Genomic DNA, 26962 nt, shown 5'->3' on the forward strand with positions numbered 1-26962 from the left:
ACCCTGTCTCAAGTTATGACCACTTAAGTAATATTTATGTACTTTTTTGAAGCCGGATCTCAAATAAATTTATGTAAACGATGTCCGGATCCATCACCCGACCCATCGTTGGTTAGGTAATCGAGAGATCTTTCCAACGAATCCACAACATTGAAGATCTGGCAACCCTGTCTCGAGTTATGACCACTTAAGTAATATTTATGTACTTTTTTGAAGCCGGATCTCAATAAAATGTATGCAAACGATGTCCGGATCCATCATCCGACCCATCGTTGATAAGATAATTGAGAGACCTTTCCAACGAATCCACAACATTGAAGATCTGGCAACCCTGTCTCGAGTTATAACCACTTAAGTAATATTTATGTACTTTTTTGAAGCCGGATGTCAAATAAATTTATGCAAACGATGGCCGGATCCATCATCCGACCCATCGTTGCTTAGGTAATCGAAAGACCTCTCCAACGAGTTCACAACATTGATTATCTGGCAACCTTGTCTCGAGTTATGACCACTTATTTTATATCTGAGTACTTATTTTTCTGGATCTAATAAAATAGCTGAAATATGTGTCCAAACCAGTCATATTACCCATTGTTGGTAAAAAGTGAGGAAGGCATCAACCACATAGGTGGATTAAGTTAGTTTTTATTATTTCCGTAGTAACAGTTCAATAGGGCGAATCTGCGTTTGTAAACAAGCAGTCTATCCCCCTCTTACTTGACGTGAACTGTCACTTGAGCAAAAGGGATAGATTGCTTGTTTACAAACGTAGATTTGCCCTCAACTATGAAACTGTTTAACCATAGACTAATAAGTCCATGCTTTAACCGTTTTAGAGTCATCTGGGGCAAATCGGGACTGCCGGTTTTATAAATCTTAATAGCATGAAATTTGGAAATCGATGCACTTATTGTGTAGTTTGTGGTATCCGAAACCTATCAAAAATATTCAAATGTTGTCCAAATCCAAATGTTGGCTAAGCCAGCTGTCCCAATTCGCCCCATGTGTCCCAATTCGCCCCAGATGCCGGCTTTCGATATAATTTTAAAGGCAATAACTTGAACTATAAAACTATGCTATAGGGAGCGTTATTTTATTACGTAACGCAAATTTTTGGCTCCCTAATATTTATATACATACAGCAATTCCATTTGAAAAGAGCCGAAACCGAAAAAAAGTTCTCCGATCAGGATCAAAAATTTTCTGGGGGTTTCTTGGACAAAATAATTAGACCCGTATTTTTTTGTTTGGCCGTTAGGGTGACCTACATCGTGCTAGGGTGGTTCAAAAAATGACAATTTTCGTCATTTTTCGCCAAAACCACTTTTTTCAAAAAATCATATCTCCGCGTCATTTCATCCGATTTTAGCTGTCTTAGGCGCAAAAAAAGGTGATTAGTTTGGCTTTTTGAGCATAATAGTAAAAAGTTTCAAAAATGTAGCTTAACATTTGAAAAAGTCCTATGAAAATTTAAAATGGCGTTTTGACCGTGTCTGGACCAAAGAGCCTATGTCTGAAAATATTTTTATCGGATTCCTCGGAAAATTTCACATGCTACCAGACATGCATCCACTCTAACTCCTCTTTTAGAAGAACCTTGCTTGGCATTTCACGTAGAAGATACCCAGCATGTTGTGCCAGTGATTAGAATACGCTAATTACGCTTGTCTTCAAGGCTCCCGAAGACCCTGAGAGATTATTTTGAAACCCAACTGTTAACTGAGGTTAAGAACTCTTAATTGCACTCAAAGAGCTTTTAAGAAGTTCTTCTTGAGAGCTTAAGAGAACATTTACATGAAAATATAGCTAAAATCGGGTTTTCCAATGAACCAATGTTTTCTACACATTATTCAAGCCAAAACCAAGAGATTTTTACCTAGCAACAAGCATAACATTGCTTTAAACGAAAATGCCATCTAGAACAAGCTGAGTGCCGTTAGAAAGAGCTCATAGTGCCGATGCATGTCTGCATGCTACATGTATATCCAAAAATTGGCGGTGTCGAACCGTACGTTTCCGAGTTACGATTTTTTGAAAATAAAAACTGAGTTTTTTGTTAGGGTATCATAATTTTCGTAATTAAAATACGCAACTTTTAAAGGGGCGTCAAACTAAAAAGTGACCCCGATCGTTTGACAACAGTGGGTGTCAAACCATCGGGGTTTGAGTGTACTGAAATATTCCTGTTTGAATGTTTGATGATTTTTGATGATTGTTCTATGACTAATCCTGGCCTGGGAACCGAGATCCGGTGGCCGCTTGAGGACACTTCCGGAATATTGAAGAAACCCTATCATCCGACATATATATCAAACATCATGTAATTAATAGAGCATGAGCATGAGCATGAGAGACCACCCATGGTTGTCCTTCTCCGTTGCTGAACAGGACCGTTATATCCTATCAATACAACCGACCATACGCTTAAACGATCTAATGGTGTTTCCCTTATCAACAGCATGTGTGAATGCGCTGAAATGATAAAACATCAAGATCATTAAAACTAGATCTGGAGCAAATAGGTAACAGTCGTTGGCCACCAACGGCGCCCGTCATGTCAGTTTGTAGATCTCGGGGGATTGGGACGGGAATGTTAGTTAGCACAGGTTGCTACAAAGGGTGGGTTCTATACGATATCCACACGTGTGCCGGAAAACTACTTCTACTTGGGATTTTGTTAGTGGGTAAGGGTAATGGCCAGGATTCAACATAGAGGATGATGATGCGACCCAATAATCAATAAATTTTGTTTAATGGTGTGATGTATTATGCATTCTCAAGGCAAACAGTCGGAGGATGCGGATGAGACTATTCCCGGTTATTTGATGTTGAGTTTAGCATAAATGATTCAATCTTAGACAGCCAGCTGTGGAAAGATCAAACCAACTAAAATGCGAAAACGCGAAACCGCCCGGACCGAAAAACACACACAATGCGGGGTGGATGACCGCGACGCGCATCGTTCAAATTCTCCAAGGCAACTCAAACATCATGAAATTAATAAATAAGAAAAATTTGAGTTCTTGTCGATGTTCACTGGCCCATCCCAGCTAATCCAATACCGGTAGCCGCTTGGGGACACTTCCAGAATTTCTAGGAAACCATATCATCCGACGTGAGCAATTCTCTACAAAAATCGGAAATGGATTTCATTTGTATTTTTTGGTTTGGCAAAATCTGTGACCATCACTGGTTTGTAAGTTTTGATTTTGACAACAAAAAAATCTATTGAGGGGTAAATACTCATACTCATTCGATATTGAGCCAATTCCTTCGTCTTATTTTCATTAAAATGGCCAACCCTATTAGGTTTTACAGCGTGACGTCATTTGACAGCTCGCGTGCACTGTTTACATAGTCTTGCTCGTTGTTCGTTGCGTGCGGTTCAAGAGTGTTTAAGTTCTTCAAAAATTGGCAAAATGCCTCGAAAATGTTTTGTGGATAACTGTGATCGGAGTGAATCGAGCGGAAAATTTACTTTCCACACAGTTCCCGGAAAAACCGTGCATATCCATACGAACAATTTGAGCCTCAAACGCCGAAAACTGTGGCTTGATGCTTTGAAGAAAAAAGACGATTTCAAAGTTAAAAAATTTGTTTGTGGCAGGCATTTCGTCGGCGGTAAGTTGATATTTCTGATTGAATACTAATCAGATTATAGATTTTCATATATTTGTAGGAAAACCTTCTGCACTTTTTGACGTGGATAATGTAGACTGGGTTCCGACGATCGATTTAGAATTGACGCGCAAGGACGAACTTCCCGACGATGATTCTTCCGACAGCTTGGACGAGCCTGTTCCCGCCTCCAACGGTTCGACTGCCAGGCTGCAACCGGATGGTTCTGTTGCACGAACAACCGGTCACCGGCCTTCAACAAACGGAGCGGTTAATTCAACTCACGACCGTTCACGGTCCATAAGCGAACACTCCGACATGTCTACAAGGGCCGGATCCGGAAACATGGAGTGCGGAGCCGATAATTCGACCCACGGCCGTTCACGTTCGATCAGTGAACGCTCCGACATGTCCTCCAAGGCCGGTCCCGAAGACATGGATACTGGAACCGATCATTCGTCCCACAGCCGTTCACGGTCGATCAGCGAACGCTCCGATATTTCCTCCAGGGCAGGATCCGGAAACATGGAGTCCGGAGCGGATAATTCGAACCACGTCCGTTCACGGTCGATCAGCGAACGCTCCGACATGTCCTCCAAGGCTGGTTCCGAAGACATGGATACTGGAACCGATCATTCGTCCCACAGCCGTTCACGATCGATCAGCGAACGCTCCGACATGTCTTCACGGGCCGGATCCGGAAACATGGAGTACGGAGCCGATAATTCAACCCATGGCCGGTCGCGGTCCAACAGCGAACACTCCGACATGTCCTCCAAGGCCGGTTCCGAAGACATGGATACTGGAGCGGATAATTCAACCCAGGGCCGGTCGCGATCCATTAGCGAACGCTCTGACTTTTCCTCCAGGGCCGGTTCTGATCACAATTTTTCCTCTTGCGATGAAATGGATTCTGATGACATCAGGGCTGATTTGAATATGGATCGTTCTGATTTGCCAGAAAATTCCACCTCGTTACCTACAGACCAGCAACAGTCAAACCCATCTATATTGGCATCCAAACAACAAGAAGATGAGGCTGTTGCATCATCTTCGCGTAAGGGAAATTGCAACGTACAGGAAGGAGGTTTGCTACTTAATGTTTTGCTATTTATTTATTTTTGCACAGATTTTTATTTTAATTTTAGGTGTATGCTATCCCGCAAAACTTTCCAGCAGTACTATGATGAAATTATTCGTTTGCAAAAAAAAAACGATGAGTTGGAGGCTGAGGTCCAAAAATGCAGAAGAGGTCTGAAGTTTGTCGAAGACGACCGAAAATGTTTATTCTATACCGGGATTAGCAGTTATGAAACCTTTTTTAAACTATTTAAATTTTTGGAACCTAGTCTAGATCAGCCTGTCTGTAATTTGTCAAAAGACCAGCTACTTGTTTTAACTCTAACGAGATTAAGATTGAACACATCGCTTTCATCATTGGCCTATGACTACAACTCTAGCTTAACGACAATTTCAAAATATTTCCACAGAACTCTCTATCAAATCCACGAAAGCCTCAAGTGGGCAAATTTTCCCACAGAACCTGAAATTGCTGTTCGACATTTGCCACAAAATTTTCAGTCCAAGTTTGGAAACAAACGAATATTTATTGTTGACTGCTTCGAAATTTTTTGCCAGAATCCCTCTGATTTAAAAGCGGCAACTTCTCTTTATAGCAATTATAAAAAACACGAGACAATTAAATATATGATTGCGATCCATCCAGATGGAAACATTGCTTTCATTAGCTCAGGTTACAACGGTAGGATTTCAGATAAGGAAATTTTCAAAAAAGCGGTATTTTAGATCATATTGTAGAAGACGATATTATTTTAGCTGATAAGGGTTTTGAAATCGCCGATTTGGTTGCCGAAAAAAAGGCTGTCCTAAATATTCCTAATTTTCTACGAAAAAAGACACAATTTTCGTTAAAAGAACTAGACGAGAATAAACAAGTCACCCAATATAGGATTCACGTAGAGAGGGCAATAGGAGTAATTCGCGAAAAGTTTTCGATTTTGTCAGCACCCATATCTGTAAACACAATGGCAAGATATCAAAACGGATTAACTGCTGTTGACTTAATTGTTAAAGTGTCATGCATTTTGTATTCGTTAAATAAAAAGATCATAACTTAATGTAACAATTAAAACTATATTTTTATTAGGGTAAATCCTTACTTACATAAACGAATTGGAAAAGTAGAACTCGTATGCTTTTCTGTTTTTTTGGAGTTTTGCTTTAAAAATTTCCAATAAGCTGTTTTTTACGTTTTGCTTTACAGCACTTGTTCGGTAACTGGGCTGAGAACGTAATATTGAATGTTTGGCCCTTTTAAAATGTTAGTCCTGGTCTGGTTTAAAAATTTTGAAAATATTTTTTTCGAAAAGATCGGAAAATTTCACGAATGTTTCATATTTTAACATTGAAAATCGGACCATTAGTTGCTGAGATATCGACATTACAAAATGGTGTGTTGTTTGGGTGGGACTTAGAAAACATCGATTTTCCTGTTTTTAAACCTTTGCATGGCAATATCTCAGCTTTTTTAAAAAAAAATTTCAAGGTTGGGCAAACATGTGCACTAATTAAAAAAATGAAAAACTGCGACTATTTTCAAAAAAGTTAAAAAGATAAATAAAAAATCACCAAATTTTTTTTTACCGTGCATCATTTTTTTCCAGTGTAGTCCATATACAACTTTGCCGAAGACACCAAATCGATCAAAAAATTCCTTCAAAAGATACAGATTTTAAATTTTCATACTTCATTTTTGTCTGGCCAGCTGCCAAATTTGTATGGAAAATTATATGGACAAACTAATGATGCAAAATGGCTTCTTTGGGCATACCGAAGGCACCAAAAATGTTTCAGTCGGATTTAAAAATACAAAAATTAAAATTAAAGAAAAAAGACCGATTTCGTAGAGAATTGCTCTGTTGATTAAATAATTAAAAAAGCAAAATGCAAAACATATGTGTTAAAAAATGAGTTTTGTTTATTGTGTTTAAAGTAATAAATAAATTTAAAAAAAGTAATTAACCCCACAAAAATTTAAAAAAAATATTACGGAGACGCATTTACAAAGCTGATTTTTTGGGCTTATTCTTAAGAGCGAGTTTTTCACCAATGTGTAACAGGTCGTATCGAGGCGCTCCGATTTGGATGAAACTTTCAGCGTTTGTTTATCTATACATGAGATGAACTCATGCCAAATATGAGCCCTCTACGACAAAGGGAAGTGGGGTAAAATGGGCTTTGAAGTTTGAGGTCCAAAAAACCTAAAAAATCGTAAAATTGCTCGCATTTCCGTAAAACTTCATCAATTCCAACTCTCTTACCCGGTCGAAAATGGCGGACACAATTCTGGCGTTCGTCTGGGGGCTTGCGTCAGTCATCTGGCAGAATTTACCCCAGATTTACCCAAGATTTCTGCCATGATTTCTGGCGAATATGACACAAACCGGTCGTGCACGGTTCAACCGATTGAACCGGTTGATTTTTGTGCCAGACAGCTGGCAGTACTTTTGCCCGATTTTCGCCAGATTCATCTGGCGTTACGCAAAACTTGTCTAGGATAAGTGTGCCAAGTGTGTCTGAACTGCACGACAAACGTCCGCCAGCGCCAGACACTCAAATTTACCAGATTATTTTCCGAGTGGGTAGATGCATTCGAAAGGTCTTTTGGAGTACTTCAAAATGTGCCATCCCGGTCGGAAAAAAATCTGGTAAATTTGAGTGTCTGGCGCAGGCGGACGTTTGTCGTGCAGTTCAGACACACTTGGCACATTTCTTTTAGCCAGGTTTTGCGTGACGCCCGACGAATCTGGCGAAAATCTGGCGGGATAACTCACAGCTGTCTGGCACAAAAACCAATCGGTTCAATCGGTTGAACCGTGCACGACCGGTTTGTTGCATATTCGCCAGAATTCTGGCAACATTCTTGGGCCAGTCGGGGGGAAAATCTGCCAGACGTCTTGCGCAGCTAAGTGCAGCGCCCAAGACAAAACGCCCGCCAGGCGCCCCCCTTTTTCGTCTGGGATAGACATCCAGGATTGGTTCGACTTTTTCTCTTAGCTTTTGCAAATTACTGTCAAAAATTGATTTTTTTAAAACCTTAATATCTTTTTGCAACAGCCTCCAACACCCATACTCCCATAGGTCAAAAGATAGGTAATTACATGGACTATAAGCCTATGGTATTAACTTTTTGGCCAATCGCAGTTTTTCTCATAGCTTTTCGATTTTTCTAGAACAAACATTTTACAACGTTAGTTTTTGCCCTGTAGGCCTCCATAGCGGCACTTTTTGGTCTCAATTTTGTCATATTCGGAATCCTCGGACAATTTCACGTAAGTTAGAAGTATTGGAGTTGTAAATTTGATTGGAAAAATTGCCATTAAGAATGAATTAAAATATTTTTTAACAATTTGTTTATTTAGGGGTAAAACAGGTTTTCGCCTACTTGATGCAGCATTTGACGTATTGATCACAGGGTAAATAAGATCTATTTCTTTTTTCAAAAATGTTTTATTTAATTATATTTAAATCAAATTTACAACTCCAATACTTATAACATACGTGAAATTGTCCGAGGATTTCGAATATGACAAAATTGAGACCAAAAAGTGCCGCTATGGCGGCCTACAGGGCAAAAACTAACGTTGTAAAATGTTTGTTCTAGAAAAATCGAAAAACTATGAGAAAAACTGATATCGGCCAAAAAGTTATTTCCGTAGGCTTATAGTCCATGTAATTACCTATCTTTTGACCTATGGGAATATGGGGTTGGAGGCTGTTGCAAAAAGATATTAAGGTTTTAAAAAAATCCATTTTTGACAGTAATTTGCAAAAGCTATGAGAAAAAGTCAAACCGATCCTGGATGTCTATGGCCCATTTTGAAGTGCTTCAAAAAACTTTTCAAATGCATCTACGAGAGTTGGAATTGATGAAGTTTTACGGAAATGCGAGCAATTTTAAGATATTTTTGGTCTTTTGGACCTCAAACTTCAAAGCCCATTTTACCCCACTTCCCTTTGTCGTAGAGGGCTCATATTTGGCATGAGTTCATCTCATGTATAGACAAACAAACGCTGAAAGTTTCATCCAAATCGGAGCACCTCGATACGACCTCTAGAACAAACCGAGCAATATTTACAAATACTGCCTCTTAAGGATAACATTAACATTCCATAGGTCGCCTTCCCTAAGTAGAGACCCTAAATAGGGAGACTGGTCTAAGCTGGCTAAATCGATCTGGCAACGTATGTTTTGAGCTTGGCAACACTGATAAGTTTTGCTGGGCGTAAAGGCAAATGCTCGTTTGGATACGTCAAACTCGTGTCTGTTTGGGTACGTCAAATTCACTTCGACCAGTCTCCCTATTAAGGATCTCTATCCCTAAGGTGTCGTAATAAAGTCCAACTTCCCACTCGGAAAATAATCTGGTAAATTGGAGTGTCTGGCGCTGGCGGACGTTTGTCGTGCAGTTCAGACACAGTTGGCATACTTATCCTAGACAAGTTTTGCGTAACGCCAGATGAATCTGGCGAAAATCGGGCGAAAGTTCTGCCAGCTGTCTGGCACAAAAAACAACCGGTTCAATCGGTTGAACCGTGCACGACCGGTTTGTGTCATATTCGCCAGAAATCATGGCAGAAATCTGGGGTAAATCTGGGGGAAATTCTGCCAGATGGCTGGCGCAAGCCCCCAGACGAACGCCAGAATTTTGTCCGCCATTTCCGACCGGGTTGTGATGATACACTACCTTCCCTTTACTAACCCGGTCGAAAATGGCGGACACAATTCTGGCGTTCGTCTGGGGGCTTGCGTCAGTCATCTGGCAGAATTTACCCCAGATTTACCCAAGATTTCTGCCATGATTTCTGGCGAATATGACACAAACCGGTCGTGCACGGTTCAACCGATTGAACCGGTTGATTTTTGTGCCAGACAGCTGGCAGTACTTTTGCCCGATTTTCGCCAGATTCATCTGGCGTTACGCAAAACTTGTCTAGGATAAGTGTGCCAAGTGTGTCTGAACTGCACGACAAACGTCCGCCAGCGCCAGACACTCAAATTTACCAGATTATTTTCCGAGTGGGTAAGTAATCGAATCCAGAAAGGAGTAGATCACCAGTTGTGTTGGCCCGAGTCGGGTTTTGAAACCCCAATCTACCGCTTACGAGGCGGAAGCGTTACCACAAGGCTACGAGGCTCGGTCCTTTCCTCTTAAAAAAACACCAGAATTGCCGGCAAATACAAAAAAAAAACTGAATCCTCGACGGTTCAAAAAGGCCACGTGAGTTATGCACGATCCCTAAAGGAAAAAGTGAAAAAGATAAAATGTGTACATTTATTTCCAAAACTGCTGCTGTCCCTATTTAAACTGTAGTCCCAATCCACCCCAGTTGACGACATGTTTTTGTAAAAAAAAATCTGTTCATTTGTCTAAGAACATGCTGGACACAAAGAGTATGTTTGATTGTCTATGTCATTTTGTCTGCTGTCATGTTGACAGTTCTAAACAGTTTGAAGAGTGCGTTTGCAAATTTTATATTTCCTAAAGATTTTTTCATAAATAACTAAAATGAGTAGTTTAAATAAACTCTCAACATACGCAAATGGCTTGAAAGATTCTGAACTTGCACGCTACGTCGATAAGATTAAAATTATTAACTCGGTCGATCCATTTGACGCAAAATTAAATGAAAAAGACTACCCGACATGCGTAACGGTTGGTCATGTTACGCATTATTTGATGACTCACGTTGTTCCTGGAGCACAATATTTAAAAAATTCCAAAAGCATTGAAGCGTTTAAAAAGTTTCAATCTGGGTTTATTCATAGTGTAAATGGTGGAATATTTAATGATCACTTCGTCATTCGAGGAAAGGTTCGTATTTAAACAAAATCTAAGTTTGATAACGAAATAGTGAGGATTTACTGTACAGTAAATGATGTAGAAAACTCACGTAAAACTTGTGTTTCAAAGTACTAAAAAAAGGGTTTAATAAACAGACAGGTTTTTTTTTCTGTTTAAATAATCAAATTTTAAATTATTCTTTTTCAGGTTTACCGCTCGATGAAGCTACGAGAATCGCCGCACAACACATGGATTATTGCCCAAAAGATGGATGCATAAATTGCGCGCATTGTACATGCGTTACGGGCGTAAGCGAAACTTGCTCGCATGTCAGCACATTATTGTTTGCTTTGGCAAATTTAAATTTCATGTCAACCACGCATAAGGTATAAAACGTAAATTAAAACTTAAATTTTTGTTACCGTTTTCTTTAGCTTTCTGTTACAGAACTTCCGTCCGTGTGGTCGAGACCAGCGAAAAAGATCAAAGATGACCTTAATAATTCAATCGGTGATTTAGACTTTGGATTTAAAATCACTCGATTGGACGATCTCAATCAACCACGCGGCCAAGCGGACTTCATGCAGTTTGTTTCGTCGCTGAAACGTGATTCAGACGAATCTGTTCTTGTAAAAAAGTATTGCTGCGAGGACTTAATGTGTACTGATTGCCAAAGTACACAAATTCCTTCTGATATAATGTTCAACCCTAATTTGCTGCTGTCGAGACAGTACCGTGCGGAGCTGGAAGTAGAGACAGATGAGAAAATTTTCGAAGAAGCAGGAAAGTTACAGCTTTCCGTATCGCAGCATGAGATCGATCAAGTGGAGCGTTTAACACGACTTCAAAGTCAGTGTGATCTGTGGAGATGGATTCGTTTAGGACGAATAACAGCTTCGATTCTACGACAGTGCATCCACGCGTCGCCTACGATTGTACCAAGTAAAATGTCCCTTTTAAACAAAATCTGCCACCCGTACCGCCAAAACGCAGGATCTGAAGCAATCAGATATGGGAGAAACAATGAACCTAAGGCGAAGAAGAAGTTTGCCACACACCTGGAGGATCACCGAAATATCCGTTTGCATGAGTGTGGTATATTCATTGATAAAAAATTACCGTTTCTTGCTGCTTCTCCCGATATCATCATGGAGTGCGACTGTTGTGGTCGATCGACGGTGGAAATAAAATGCCCCTTCAGGTTATCAAAAAGAAGTCAACTTTCAAAGGTTCAATCTTTAAGTGATTTGAATTATCTTGTTTTTGACGGACAAAGTTTTCAACTAAACCCGGATCATGAATATTTCTTGCAAGTTCTGGCGCAGGTGCACATTTGCGATGTAAGTCAAGGTTTTTCTATGTCTGGTCGAAAAACGAGCAAATTTGTATTAAACTAGAAAGAAATGAAACCATGTGGCAGGAGGCGTGCAAAAAGGCGACAACATATTTTTATAACATTGTTTGTCCTGAACTTCTTGTGAATTATTATAGCAACAAAAATAATGTAACTGTGTAATCCTTCCCACAATTCGGAGTAATCTTTCAAATAAATTAACCTCTAAAAATATATAAAACTCTTAAACGATCTTTTTTCATAGACACTATCAAAAACACTATCGCAAAGTAACTTAGCCTTAGTTTGAAAGTTGAAAAACAACTTTTTACTTGAACTTGAGAACCGGCTCGAAATTTCCCCGTCCATATCGATCACCTTATTAACGTCAGCAAAGAGGATCTCGTTGATTGCTTCCGGAACCGGCAGTTAAATCATTGTCTTTCCAGCGTTGGACAGAGACTAGCTAAAGGTTAAACCGTTTCCTAAAATTTGTTTTTAAAAGACGCTTAATCTTATAAGCAAATACACAACCCATGTTCATACCGGCTAAGAAACATTGTCGGTCCATTTAAAAAAAATAACTTGCTAACACCGAAAAGAACCTAAAAAAAAAATTATGAAAAAAAAAATCTTTCACTTCCGACTAAGTCTATGTAAACAGTGCACGCGAGCTGTCAAACAGAAAAACGAGATTGAGGTTAGCCGCGACGGCGTAAAACCTAATTGCGTAAAGTAAACCGCAAAGATGATACGATGAAATGGGAAAAACGGAGATTTTTGATTGTTTAGATTTATTTCCAAAAATTAGTTTATTTGACAAATTAAAAAAATAAAAGTTGTCGTTAATATTTCTGGAGTTTTTTTAAAGGTCCAATAAACCAAATTTTCAGTTTTTGCATTTTGGGTGTTTTTTTATACCCCTGACTCAAGGCGGTTTTGAAAACACTCAATAAGCAAAAACTGGAAATTTGGTTTATTGGACCTTTAAAAAAACTCCAAATTTTTTGAATTCATACAATTTTTACTCTGTATAAATTTGGACCTTTTTCAATCAACAGGAAAAACGCGAGAACCTGCTTACCGCCATCCGAGAGAAAAACTTGCCGAAGGCGAAAGAGATCCTCCAAACGCCGGAAGGGCAGAAGCTTGCTCGGGCCAAAAATTACTACGGTGAGTCAAACTTTGTTATATCTTGTAAATTTTAGAAATTATTGTAAACAATTCCTGTTTCCAGGTCGCTGCTCGCTGCACATCGCCGTGCTGATGGAGAACGAGGACATTGTGGAGTATTTGGCGTCTAATTTCCGAGCCACGCTCAAAGTCGGAGATAATGTGAGGGATCGTGTTTGGGCAGGGTAGGGCGAATAAATTAAAGTTTTATTTTTCTATGCTTTCAGTTGGAGCGCACTCCAATTCACTATGCGATGGGCATCAGCAACGTCGAGGCAATCAGTCGAATTTTGATCAAGAATGGGGCTAAACGGGTGATGAAGGACTTGAAGGGCCGGCAACCGAGCTATTACTTTATGAACAAGGCGGATATTTTGCGCTTGCAGGAGGAGGAGAGATAATAAAGGGTTGATGGGAGGATTGATACATATTTCACATAAAATTTGTTAAATTGTTGGTCCAGAATGTTGATTAGATTTGTTGTAACATAAAATAGTAGCATTAAATGTATTGAAGTATTTATGTTTAAATAAAGATTTTCATAATTCACTTTTGAGAACTAACAATGATGTTCGAATGAAATTGAAGATAGTTGTGAATAACAGAAATATATTACTTTACAGGTACAAATTTGGAAAACAGCAAAAAATTAAAATCTAATGCACTTCAATGCGCTCAAGACATTAAAAGGGACGTGATATAATTCTCCAGAACAGCCTGGGCCAAATTGGACTGGTTTTTGACGGCCAAACTGTACGCCGTTTCTCCGTCCTCGTTAGTTTCGGTTAAATTTGCCCCTCTCGTGAGTAGCTCGTTACACGTGTGCGGATGATTTCCGGCTGCGGCGTACATTAGCGCAGTATTCCCTTCCACGTTCATATGATTTACTTTGGCACCCTTTTGGATCAAAAGTCGGACAATCTCGTGATGACCACCGGCCGCGGCCAGCAATAAAGGACTAACCATATCGATTGCCTCCCGATTCGGATTAGCCCCACAACTAAAATGAGAAAGCCTCAGAACCTGTGTCACAATTCCCCCTTCCTCGGTACTAACTTGATCAAGATCTGCACCGACGACAGCTGGCCGTAGTAGCAGGCCCAGTGTAGGGGCGTGTAGTTGTTCGAGTCCACGGAATCGACGGTTTTCTCCGCACGTACCTGCTCTTCAGTGATTTCGCCCTGGCCCGTTTTCTCGTGAAAGTTGAGACAGATCTCGCTCGGGATATTCGCCTCGGTGTTGCCCCGCTGCAGGTTCGTTAGCACCGTGGTCGTCGGCTTGTATGGCAGGAAGGCACTTTTGCGGTTTCCGCTTCCTGCCAGCAGCAGCGGGTTGAAGTCAAGCTTTCTGGGTGAGTCAAAAAACGACATTTTGGCTATTTTTGACGACTAACTTATAAAATTAGTGAAATTATACCTTTCTTCGTCTGAATTGGGAGAAGAGCTCATTTTCCACGATGATTTGTTACTTATTTTCGTAAAAAACGATTGATTTTATGCAAACGCAAAGCAAGTTCCACAATTTCTTATCAAAACATTTATGATAATTTGGTAAGAAAATGGTGTGTAAACAAAATAACAATAACACACATAATTGAAATTACGCACTAAAATTCATATTTTAGTTTACAACGTTTTCCGCGTAACCTACTAACCTAAAATTGAGTAAAATGTCTCGAAACGTTACACATGGTTACGCATATAAAACAAAGGAAACACCCGCCCACTCAGAAATGTAACGCCCCGAACGTCCTTCGTCAGCCTGATTTTGTACAATCATCAGCCTGATCGGGGGGAGAATACATGACCAGGGATTTTGCCAGGGATTCTACATGTTTGTATAAATGTCTGTAAAAAATGTGTGCCTTTGTCTAAAATTTAAACATTTCAAGGTATAGGCACGTTATTCTTAAAGTATTTGCCTTCTGTTCTCTCCCACAGAAAAGTGTGGACGGTGCTGTCTGACAAACTAGGCAAAATTGTTAAAGATTTGACTAGGATTTGACTTTATTTCTGACGTCACGATTTTCTCCTCTATACTGTATCTGAAAATCGCACTTTGCTGAGTTCGTTTTCGCACATTTTCATTTCGTTTTCAGTTCGACTGCGATTACACAAAAAGTGAGAGTGTGTGCAGTATTCTTACAGAGCTGATTTCTATCAGAATCCTGCTAGAACGGTTAAACATTTCTGCTAGAATGCTGTAAGCATATCCAGCTCTGTGAGAACTCTGCTAAGAATCCTGCTAGAACGTCGTGACTGGGATGGAGCTAAACTTTTCAAAGTGTTATGGTAATCTTCACAGTACTTTCACAGAAAGTTAAACTCCATGTTGCACACACTCTCACTTTTAATTTCTCGATGGTCAATGCACATTTCAAATGCATTTGTTCTTAAGGACCCTATTTATTTGAGAAACGAGACTAAAATTTAAGCAAATTTCTTCAAACGTGCATCCCACAAAGAGAAATGTCAAACTCAAAAGCAACCACCATCAAAACAAAGCCGAGAAGAAAACTTTTTTGTCTGGTTGTCAGTTGGGCTCTTTTTTTGCATCATTTTCATTGTCGATTCAACGGCGGTCACATCTGGAACGGTTCCCCGGTGGGATTTACGTCCGGAACAACGGCAGATTGTAACCTTCGTGTTCTTATCAGTGCGCCGCGATTGATGGTTATCGTACGTGGTCGTTAAATTCTTGATTTTTTTTGGTGATTAGTTTCTCCCTTTATTAATCCGGTTTTGTTATTTGGCGTCCGGTCGCGGTCTGTTTTCTCAATTAGTTAATTTAATCATCCGTACTAGTTTAGTGCCCTGTGTAGTATCTACAAGTGCGAGTGAGGAAAATAGTGTGCTAAAATGTCCGACGAGTGGGAAGTTGTGAGCAAGCAGAAGAAGCCCCGCAAGCCCGGTGCGGACAAGAACAAGGCCGCGGCGTCAAACGCCGGGATTCCCAAAATAGAAGATGCTGGTAAGTGAGGAAGAGGTGTAGGCTGGGGGCGGAGAGAGCCGATCAGAGTTGCGTGATGTTGGGAGACAGCGTTTGGTTGCAAGGTGGACATGACTTTAAGACAAAATTTTAAAAACAGGCTTATTAATTTTTTTTTATTTGGTAACGATATTCTATAAGGTAGATAGATTATTATCAGAGCAAAGAAAACTATATATTTTAATAAGTGTCTACTTGGGACAAGGGTCTTATGTAAATGTATATAAATCCAAATTAGCTTGTTGGCTCCGTGGCTTAATGGTTGCGACTTTTGTCTCATCACAAGCAGAAGGTTCAGGGATCAAATCCCGGTTGGTATCTTTGAAACTTGAGGAGACTGGACTCTCAAAAGTCCGTAGAAAAAAAATTCACACATAATCGCAAAGCAATAATAAAAACTGTTGTTCACACCTTACCCCATTCAAACCAATAGCAATAGAGACTACAACAGACCTGGGGGTCGATACAGTGGATGGTTTGATTTGATTTTGGTCCATGTGGTTTATGGATGGCCTTAAACAGATTTTCATATTGTACCCGAGCAGACGGAAATAACTTGGGAATAACATTTTCTGTTATTTGAAAATACTAGGCCAATAACATTTTATGTTATTTATAAAAAGATTTGTTATTCGTCGTGATGATTTTGTTGTTATTAGATTGTTATTATAATAACAGACTAATAACACTTTTAGTTATTCTTCTAACATTTTTTGTTATTTTTTATTATTTTAACAACTAATCCAATCATTCCAATAACATTTGGAGGTATTCTTCTATAACAAAAAATGTTATTTCAAAGTGGCTTTTAATCAATATCAGACCAATAACAAATTTTTCTATAATAACAATAACTGTTATCAAAATCTTATGCAAAAATTGATTTTTCAAGAAGATTTCATAAAACTTTCTGTTATTTTAACAGTATCTGTTATTGAAAGAGCATGAATTTAGTTATTACCGTCTGTTCGAGAAGTTATCGTCCCGGAGATAAAGCAAACATATCAACCTATCTTAACTATTCCCGATATTCGATATTTATATTCTTGTTTAAACATTCCGTTTATACGTTTGAAACTATAAATCAACACATGTTCACGAAATCAGGATAAACATTGATTTTATAGTAAGAAACCAATTTGCTCTAAATTTCACCATTGTCACCAGATATGCTCTACTCTGATAGAAACCGCAGAGCGCAGAGCGTATTCTAAAAACGCGAGAGAGCCACCGCAATCTCACTCCTCTGCGTGCACCTTGCACTAAAATCGCTCGCACGTTCTGCATCAGTTCTAGTTCGACACTTTGCGTGACAACGCGTGACACGAAAACGCACTACTCTGTTTGAATTCTCCGTCCTCCGTCGATACAACTTAAAATAGTTGCTTCCAATCGTTATTTTTTCTGGTATTTGTTTTTTACTGCTAATTATAGACACAATGGATCAGATTCTATCGCTGTACGCCAATGTGAAGGACGATGTACTGCTCGATCGAGGCCAGGCCAACAAGGAGAACAAAAATCAGCAAAATTTGGCCAACGGTAAACAGCACGACCGGCGGAAGTCCCCCTCGCGAGTCCAGCAGCAGCAGCAACAACAGCAGCAGCAAAACAAGGCCCGACAGCGTCAGGAAATGGAAAAGAAGCACCAGCAGCAACAGGCTAAGCCCAAGTTCAAGGATCTGGAGGCGGCGCTGAAGGCGGTCGTCGTCAGTGATCTGCGCGCGAATCTGTGGGCTGTGAATGAAAACTTTAAAGACAATCATCTGATGATGCTGAAAGCGATCACCGCGTTCCTTAACGAGCAGCTGCGCGTCGATTCGGTCGATCCGATTTTCGCCGACAAGCCGCAATCGTATCCGTACAGTGTGATTCCGCGCGAGTTGCAAAAACTCATCGATGAAACCGTTGCGGACGCCGGTGAACAGAATGTGCAATATTTTTACGATCTTTCGCTGTCTAATTTGGCCAGCGACATGAATCGGAATCAGCCCCACTTGGGGCACAAGATTATGCTGCAAGCGATGGCTCAAAGCAATCCGCAAATTTGCGCCAACAACCTGGCGCGAAACGCGATCCTGCGGAACTCCTTTCAAAACCGAAGCAACGTCGGGCTGAGTCTGCTGTGGGCGCTCGGACAGGGTGGCTTCGGCGATCCCGACGTTGGGCTGAAGGTCTGGCAGGATATTATGGTGCCCGTGATTGACCTGAAAACCTACAGCAAATACGTCGTCGAGTACATCCACGCGATTCTCTCCCAGCACAAATCAACCAAGTGAGTATTGTTGCATGCTTTTACAAATTCTTGAGTACTTGTACAGTTATTGATTTATATTTCAAAAATTTATATTGATAATTTTTTAAAAAACAGTATTTTAATGTCGACTAACGATTTAATGATCGGAGCAATTGGTTCGATATGTCCTTTTTTCCTCCCCTGTAGATCCTGTGATCCAGGGTTGTTAAAATATCAAAGTATCAGCTCTCAGCAACTACAATTATCTCGCCTGAATATTCATGCCTCAAATACAGCTGCTCTTCTCTCTTCATTGAAACTCTCAGCGCCGAACATAGCCAAACACGTTTTCGTGTTTACGCACTCGCGATTGACATTTTCCTTTTCTCTCTCATTCCCGCTTCCACGATCATGCTACCGCAACAGCGTTTAACCACAAAAGCCGCCACAAAACCAATTTCGCAAACGCAGTTTAACAGGACGTCTTGCGTGGTCGGCTCCTAATCGCCATCTCGCGTTCTCTCATTGCAGTTTTCGGAGAGATTGAGAGACTCAGCGGTGAGAGCGCATAGTCGAGGAAAAGGGGAGGAGTGATAGAGAGAGAATGACATCGCTGGGAATCACGAGACACAAGAAGAGATCTCACAAGCTACAGTGACGGCCGCTATACTCTCGGATATTTTTGGTGCAGAGATAATCTATTGATAGCTTTTTTATCACTCATTTGCAACACTGCTGTGATCCATTGAAAAAAATCCTCTCTGCAATAAACGCAACGCAGTAGGGCTGCCCACTTTGAACTAATCGGCTCAAAATTTTGGTGAAGCCTCGTTAATGCAATTCCGTGTGCATGTCAAAGGTCGATTTTTATTTTTTTTATGTTTTTCATATTAAAAAATCCGGTTTTTAATAATTTTTATTTTTTTAAAGCAAAATTTTTAAATCGGGCTTCGTCATGCACAAGGGATCTTGCGAGTCTTCATCCCAAATTCCAGCCAATTTATCCATCACATCTCGAGATATCGTGGAACCCGTAAATCAACTCGGTGTTTAGAGAAAAACGTTCACAAAGTTTGACAGTTCGCTTTGCGCATGACAAAATTTTGCAGCATGAGCATGAGCATGAGCATGAGAGATCACCCATGGTTGCCCCTCCGTTGCTGAACAGAACCGTAATATCCTTTCAGCACTACTGATTATAGGCTTCGACGATCTAGTAGTGTTTCCCTTATCAACAGCATGTATGAATGCGCTGAAAAGATAAAACACCATGATTGCCAAAACAAGATCAGTTGCGAATAGGTAGCAGTCATTGGCCACCAACGGCGCCCGCCATGTCAGTTTGTAGATCTCGATTTTTAGGGACGGGAATGTTAGTTAGCGCAGGTTGCTACTAGGGCAGCTGATTTACTCTGTGCTTACACCCCACAAGCGCCAGGAACCTGAAAATTGGTTAGTAGGATAGGGTGTTTGGTCAGGATTCATCATAGAAGATGATGATGCGACCCAAAATCATAGTGTTTGTTGAAAGGTATTATATTTTATTCTCAAGGCAAACAATCGGTTGCTGCGGATGAGACATTTCCCGTTTAACTGTTGTTAAATTTTAAATGAAATGGTTTAATCTTAGACAGCCGGCTGTGGAAAGATAAAACCAAATAATATTTATTTATAAAATGAGGTGTTAAACGCAATGCTGCAATGATAGCGTAGTCTGATTTTTAATTATATAATCATTTAGTTCATGAATTTGCAACGGAATAGACGCGACGAACTCAATCATCAAGTGCCTTCCGATCTTCTTTCTGTTAGCTAGATAAGGTATTGATTTTCGTTGCCTCTCGAGCTACGATGCTATGGAGAGGGCTTAACACACAAACAACCGACGTCGAGCCCTCCGAGCTACGGAGCTATGGGAAGGTCTTTTCAACACAAAAAGACTCGCGCACCACACGACGTTCTTAATGAATCAAAATAATTTTGCTGCGCGATAAACCTAACGAACTTAGATCGTTTTTATCGAAAACTATATCACAATTCACGACAAAAATGCGAAACAAAAGGCACACACAAAAAAATCACTTTTCACTCCGAATATTTTTTATTACGACCACGCGCTCCCTTTGCCAATTATGCTCTGATGACGCTGCATTTTCGGAGGGTAATTTTCTCGCAGCGCACAATTCACGACAAAATGCGAAACAAAAGGCACACACAAAACAAATCACTTTTCACTCCGAATATTTTTTACGACCACGCGCTCCCTTTGCCAATTATGTACTGATGACGCTGCATTTTCGGAGGGTAATCTTCTCCTCGCAGCGCACAATTCACGACAAAAATGCGAAACAAAAGGCACACACAAAAAAAATCACTTTTCACTCCGAATATTTTTTTACGACCACGCGCTCCCTTTGCCAATTATGCTCTCACTTTGCGCATGACAAAATTTTGTGCTGAAAACGTATCTTACTCAGTTGAATCATGAAATACCTTCATGATACTATCAGGATTGATTGAAAATCATCTGAACGATTGTTGCCGAGCTATCGCCCTAGCAGGTTGGGAAATGGAACAAAAATCAAGTTCTGTTATTGTCAGGAAGTCAGGACTGGAAAACACCCAAAATAAGATGTTTTAATAGCACACCAAATTGGCAGGACGCTCAAGACACAAATAATTCAGTAAGGCAAGCGCGTGGCCTCGCCGCCTGCAATCGACTGAAGTAGGAAACACAATTAACACCCTGTTACTTTGGAACACAATTACTACACGCAGAAAAATAAGGCGTATTTGAATCAACAAAATATAAGTTATAAGTTTTTTGTTGAATCAACGCTAAACGTCAAAGCAACTTTTTCAAAACAACAAAAGATTTTTGTGGAATTAAGAAAATCAAGGTTTGTTTCAACGCAAATTCGACGTTGATTATATTCAACAAAAATTTTGTTGAATCAAACCTCGTACAGGCTGAACGTAACAAAATATTTTTCTGCGTGTACGACAATCTCAACCAGCGGCGTACCCTCCGATCAACGATGATGAAGGAAGGACTGATAGCAAGAAAAAGCACACATAAAAACACGATCGATCCTGTCAAGCAAGCACGTTGCCCCACCGTCCGTAAGCGACACACACAATTCACGACAAAAGGCACACACAAAAAATCACTTTTCACTCCGACTATTTTTTACGACCACGCGCTCCCTTTACAAATTATGCACTCATCCCATACGAACAGCGACACAAAAATACACAAAAAATAACCTGAATAATCACGACTTCGCGTCCCCACTTCCAGCGCACCCATAAAATTAATTTCAAAATGCAAAACATAATTTCATATTATTTTTAAATTTTAATCATTAAAAAAATCAAAATTACAGTTTACAAAACACTTATGAAACTACCCACTGATGTGTTTGGTACGGTTTGTGAATGCATTGAAAAATGAAGGTTAATTATTAGACTCTGAGAAAAAAAACCCAGTTCAAAAATGTCTTCAACATGAAAACGGTGCTCTTCATAAAAAAGACAAGCCACAGACACAGACAGTCTGTGGTCAAGCCTTTGATTTTGCATCATAAAATGAATTTTGGAGTAAAATTCGCATACCAATTTGCAAAAATCAGGCCGAATATTCAATTTTGTCGTGTTGTCCATTTTAACGAAAAAAATAAATCATCTTCCCTCTTCGCTTTTCCCATTTTTATTTGTCAGTGCATTTAGCTAATCGAGTTATAGAGAGAGAGAGAGTGTGAATAAACTACCATTTCATCATTGAGCTCCCGAGTGCAGTTGGATCGCCTTCCTCCTTTTGGTGATTGGTTTTAGAGGCGCATCAATCTCTTCTAATGACTCCTCGCCTTACTGTGGCACGATGTGTGTGCAAACAAGAAAATCACTCTCACGTCACGATCCGGTGCTTCTTGGGTACAACAATAATTTCCTTTTGTGTTAGGCGCAGCTTCCCCGGCATCGTGCGGTAATACGCGGCGCTGGGTGACTGTGTTTGGTGGCGGCGGTGGCAGCATGTTGCAATCACGCGAATCGGCGCGTTTTGACACTGGGAAATGAGGGGGAAGGGAAAATCTCTAGCCGGTTCGGGAAGCAAGAAAAGGTATCAAGTTTCACTGCAAGTGGATAACACAGAATGAGGTAAAAGTAACAAACAGGGTGGGCACTTGGCTTGGAAAAATGGGGAAAAATCAGGGATAACAGATAAAAGGGAAATCAATTTTCAACGTATTTATCATCTTTAGTTTTGGAAATAAGAACACTTAAATTAAAAAAAAAAACCTTTAGTTCTCAACAACCTATGATTCATGGGTTTCCTATTCAGATTACAGATTGGACCTTTTGAAAATTTAATCTTAAATTTTAAGTCGCGATGTCTCGGCAACCACAAGTCGTAGAATTTCAATTCAGAAGTTGTTTGTTAATTAGATTTAAGTGCCATTTACATCAGTGTTTTGTCTTTCTCACTGGGGAGAAGCTATAATATCACTCGAAAATTAACTTTTCAATTTGATCTCATACACAGCAAAAAATTGTGTAAATTTGAAAGGGTTAAAAATAGAAGGTTTGATATTACCTCTTTTATGATGTAATATTACCTCAAAATAGACAGAAAAAGTGGCATTACAACCAAAAAGTGTTACACATTTTTTCTGACATAAAAGATGTTCTCAAAGATGTAATATTACATATTACCATGATTTGTTTACTGTGTAGACCCACTTTCATTTATACTTATCGACTCAGAATCAAATTCTGAGCAAATGTGAAAATAGTAGTTTATGCAACAAGTTGCAAAAAGAGGATTTTTTCAGCACGAGTCGTACATTTATCCAACGAGGTTCACCGAGTTGGATAAATACGAAGAGTGCTGAAAAAATCAAGTATTGCAACGAGTTCCATACAACATTTTTTGCAATTCCAAAAAACACACACTGAGTGAAATTTTATGTCAAATTTTCATGTATTTTGTCAATAAATCGTTTAAATTAAAAAAATGTTGAAAATTGTTACTTTTCGAAACAAGTGCTGAAAAGTTCAACTTTTCAGCACCCATTTGAGTGCTGAAAAGTAGAACTTTTCAGCATTTATTTTGAAAAGTGTTGCTATTCGATTCTGTTATTTTTGGTACAGAAAAGTAGGCTATTTCGTCGTTCAAGAATGACAGGAAAAGTAAGTAGTTTCACGACGGAATTGCAAAAATGAACTTTTCAATTTGACCTTCTAGACCCACCTTCATTTATACTTATCGACTCGGAATCAAATTCTGAGCAAATGTTTGTGCGTGTGTGGGGATGTCTATCAAAAATATGCATGGATACTATTGAGTAAAGTTTTTTTTTATTTTATGATTATAAAAGTGTATCATTGAAATGGGTTTTCTAATCAATTAGTTGTTTTCGGCAAAATTGTAGTTACTGATTATGACTTTTTGAGAAAAAGATAGTCACACCAAAATAAACTGTTTTGTTGAAAGTTTTAGAGTTTTTTTTTTAATATGTCCTATAAACGAGTCGTATTCTCAAAAATCGTGCTGCCTTTCTTAGACCCAACCCGGTTTCAAAATTCGCCAAAAATCCTTTTTAAAACCAATTTTGATTTATCAAAAAACATTAAAATTAAGTTTTTTTTTTCTAGAAATTCTTCTGTTTTATTTGGCTTCGTTTTTTTTGGTTTAACTTTGCCCTTTTTATGTTTAATATCCCCTAATCAAATTGAGTTGAGTTGGAGAATTTGAACGGTGTGCGTCGCGGTCCTCGCGCAGGATTTTCGTTGCCGTTTCCGTCTTTGTTGTCCCCCCGATTGTGTGTGTATTTCGATCCGGGTGGTTTCGGGATGTTTGACAGTTGCGTTGGAGAATTTGAACGGTGTGCGTCGCGGTCCTCGCGCAGGATTTTCGTTGCCGTTTCCGTTTTTGTTGTCCCCCCGATTGTGCGTGTATTTCGATCCGGGCGGTTTCGCGTTTTCGCATTTTAGTTGGTTTTATCTTTCCACAGCCGGCTGTCTAAGATTAAATCATTTATGCTAAACTCAACACCAAATAACCGGGAATAGTCTCATCCGCATACTCCGACTGTTTGCCTTGAGAATGCATAATACATCACACCATTAAACAAAATTTATTGATTATTGGGTCGCATCATCATCCTCTATGTTGAATCCTGGCCATTACCCTTACCCACTAACAAAATCCCAAGTAGAAGTAGTTTTCCGGCACACGCGGGGGTGTGGATATCGTATAGAACCCACCCTTGGTAGCAGCCTGTGCTAACTAACATTCCCGTCCCATTCCCTCGAGATCTACAAACTGACATGGCGGGCGCCGTTGGTGGCCAACGACTGTTTCCTATTCGCACCGGCTCTAGTTTTGATGATCGTGATGTTTTATCTTTTCAGCGCATTCATGCATGCTGTTGATAAGGGAAACATCATTTGATCGTTGAAGCGTGTGACCGGTTGTGCTGATGGGATATTATGGTCCTGTTCAGCAACGGAGAAGGACAACCATGGGTGGTCTCTCATGCTCATGCTTTATGTTTAATATCCCCTAATCAAATTGTGAAACAAAAAAAAATAATGAAAAAGTTATTGAAAAAACACAAATAGGCAAGACAGTCCAGACTCGATTATTGGAAGGCCTCGGAAAAATTTCCCTTCAAATAATAGAAACTTCGGATAATCGAATCACGAAAACAAAAAAAAAATCGTTGCCTAATTTTTGATTGTTGAGCATAGGTATGATCCCTAATCTACGCTAAAATTATTTAGAATTTTTAAATCCAAGGCGATTAAAATGGCGGTGATGTAATATTGAAAAAATGCATTTTATTTTTTTAAAGGCCATCAACAACTCAAATTTGACTAAAATGAGGTCGTAGAACTCTAATTTTATGTTGAAAACAAGTAAATGAAAAAAAAAACGAAAAAATGTTTTTGTTCGTTATTCGATTATCCGAAGTCCCATACAAACCTTCGAATAATCGAACTTCGGATAATCGAGTCTGGACTGTAGATAATGACAACAATAAAAAACAAAAATCAAACAAGATACACATTCTCGCACCAACATAAATTTTCGTATGCCGGCTGTACCCTACTGACTTGAAGGCCATGAAGGGATTTTTGATCTATGTGTCTTAAAAGTTTTATAATTTTGTGAAGCAATCATTGATTTTCAGGTAGACAATCAGTGATTCAGAGAGAGTTTTCCTCCGATGTGTAACAGGTCGTACCGAGGTGCTTCGATTTGGATGAAACTTTCAGCGTTTGTTTGTCTATACATGAGATGAACTCATGCCAATAATGGAAGTCGTCAGATTAAACCGCATAGATTTTTAAAAATGTTCATTGATTTTCCCATTTTCTTTCAAAATCGAACAATTCTTAGCATTATGAAAAAAATAGCCGAGATCGAATAAACACAAGATATTTGAAAAAATAAAAGTTATAAATTCATAGATATTCATTCACTTTTGGCAGCAATAACAGTAATAATTTTCGAAACATTTTATATTGCTTTTTTCAATTTCATATGAAATATGAGATCTTGTCCAAAGGCTATTTTGTGATAGACCAGCTGGAAAATAATAATAATAATATGGGGTAATAGGGTGTAATAACAAAATCGATTTTCCAGCACAGCAATTTTTCAGTTCCTTTTGGGGTCCTGAACAACTCCCCAAAGTTTGAGAAAGATTAGTTAAGTCCTCACATTGCGCAAAGCGATTCAATTTTCCATATAAATAAGTATGGGGAAAACCATTTTTTTGGTTTAGATATTTTAAAAATCTACGTTTCACTATATCAAAACCGGATTCATATTCGGATGTTTTGAAAGGTGCTTTACAACTTTGCCGAAGAGAGTTTTGATATTTTGATTAAATTAAAGTAAAAAATGCATTCAACTTTAACTTTTATCCAAGAAAAAAAAAAAAAACAATGAAATTACCAAATAATGCAGATTTCACGCGTTCCGCGAAATCGCGAAAATTCAATTACCCTGCTTATTAGGTAGGATTCATGTTGTTTTTCTCTAAGTGTATTCATTTTTTTCAATAAAAAAAATACTTTTATTATTCCAGTGAAGGAAGTAATGAGCACTCAGTGATATTTTTAAATTTGTTGATGAGGATCTAAGCAATTTTGATGCCATCATGCGATCTATTTGTGGGTAGACGTATGAAAGCTCTTTTCTCGGTAATGCTTAATTAGTGAGTAAAAATAGGTGCGAAAGGTTTTTTTTACATTTCGAAAATTTCATGTTCCTTTTATTAAATAAATGTTCTCCCAGGTCACAAAAAAAGCAATTTTGTGACCAGGCAAGTCAAAATGGAAGAATAATGAATTTTAAAACTACCATTTGAAATGCCATAATTAAATTTAGAACAGTTTTGCCATGAGAAGCAAGCACATGAGTAGCCAGCCTGGCTAGAAGTTGGAGACCAAAACAAACGCATTGCTTCATCGCTTGAGTTAGGGACCGGTGCAGCATCAGCAGCAGCCGATGGCGACAGGGTATCGTAAAGTGTCAATGTCTGGTGGGGATCTCGTTTTGGTCCGTTGGCTTGCCACAAAGTTGTACTATTTTTGTTTTAGTTTTCCTCGTGACCTGGATAAGCCCTGCGTTGTAGGTCAACGAGGAAGTTCTACTTAATGAGTATTAGAGTTAATCCGCTTAAAAACAAAACTGTGACTTTGTAAATTGTAGTCTCTTTAGACTACTTAAAA

At 39.2% G+C, this 26962-nt stretch overlaps 3 protein-coding genes across 3 annotated transcripts in view; 2 read left to right on the forward strand and 1 right to left on the reverse strand.

Moving 5' to 3' along the window:
- LOC6031804 overlaps nt 1-13553 on the forward strand; it is a 92446-nt gene extending 78893 nt beyond the window's left edge. Inside the window, exons 18-20 of the mRNA XM_038256929.1 lie at nt 12882-12993; nt 13058-13155; nt 13221-13553. Of these exons, the coding sequence (XP_038112857.1) occupies nt 12882-12993; nt 13058-13155; nt 13221-13394 (384 nt within the window). The 3' untranslated portion in view covers nt 13395-13553. The remainder of the gene's footprint in view (nt 1-12881; nt 12994-13057; nt 13156-13220) is intronic.
- Nucleotides 13554-13585: 32 nt separating this feature from the next.
- Nucleotides 13586-14564, reverse strand: LOC6031800 (DNA-binding protein RFXANK). Its single transcript, XM_001842455.2, has 3 exons — nt 14410-14564; nt 14050-14340; nt 13586-13993 (listed from the first exon to the last, which is right to left on the reverse strand). The coding sequence occupies exons 1-3, from the start codon at nt 14439-14441 to the stop codon at nt 13669-13671; spliced, it is 648 nt and encodes a 215-aa protein (XP_001842507.1). The 5' UTR covers nt 14442-14564; the 3' UTR covers nt 13586-13668.
- Nucleotides 14565-15538: 974 nt separating this feature from the next.
- Nucleotides 15539-26962, forward strand: part of LOC6031799 (transmembrane protein 214) — a 52899-nt gene continuing 41475 nt past the window's right edge. The window contains exons 1-2 of the mRNA XM_038252203.1: nt 15539-15963; nt 17416-18256. Of these exons, the coding sequence (XP_038108131.1) occupies nt 15852-15963; nt 17416-18256 (953 nt within the window). The 5' untranslated portion in view covers nt 15539-15851. The remainder of the gene's footprint in view (nt 15964-17415; nt 18257-26962) is intronic.

The sequence above is a fragment of the Culex quinquefasciatus genome, chromosome 2 (assembly GCF_015732765.1).
Source record: "Culex quinquefasciatus strain JHB chromosome 2, VPISU_Cqui_1.0_pri_paternal, whole genome shotgun sequence".
Lineage (NCBI taxonomy): Eukaryota > Metazoa > Arthropoda > Insecta > Diptera > Culicidae > Culex > Culex quinquefasciatus.

Coding starts and splice junctions, on each gene's coding strand:
- LOC6031800 (XM_001842455.2), bottom strand. CDS start 14,441: ATGAGCTCTTCTCCCAATTCAGACGAAGAAAG. Junction 14,341..14,409: donor CCCAATTCAGACGAAGAAAG/GTATAATTTCAC, acceptor TGACTCACCCAG/AAAGCTTGACTTCAACCCGC. Junction 13,994..14,049: donor TCGGTGCAGATCTTGATCAA/GTTAGTACCGAG, acceptor TTCTCATTTTAG/TTGTGGGGCTAATCCGAATC.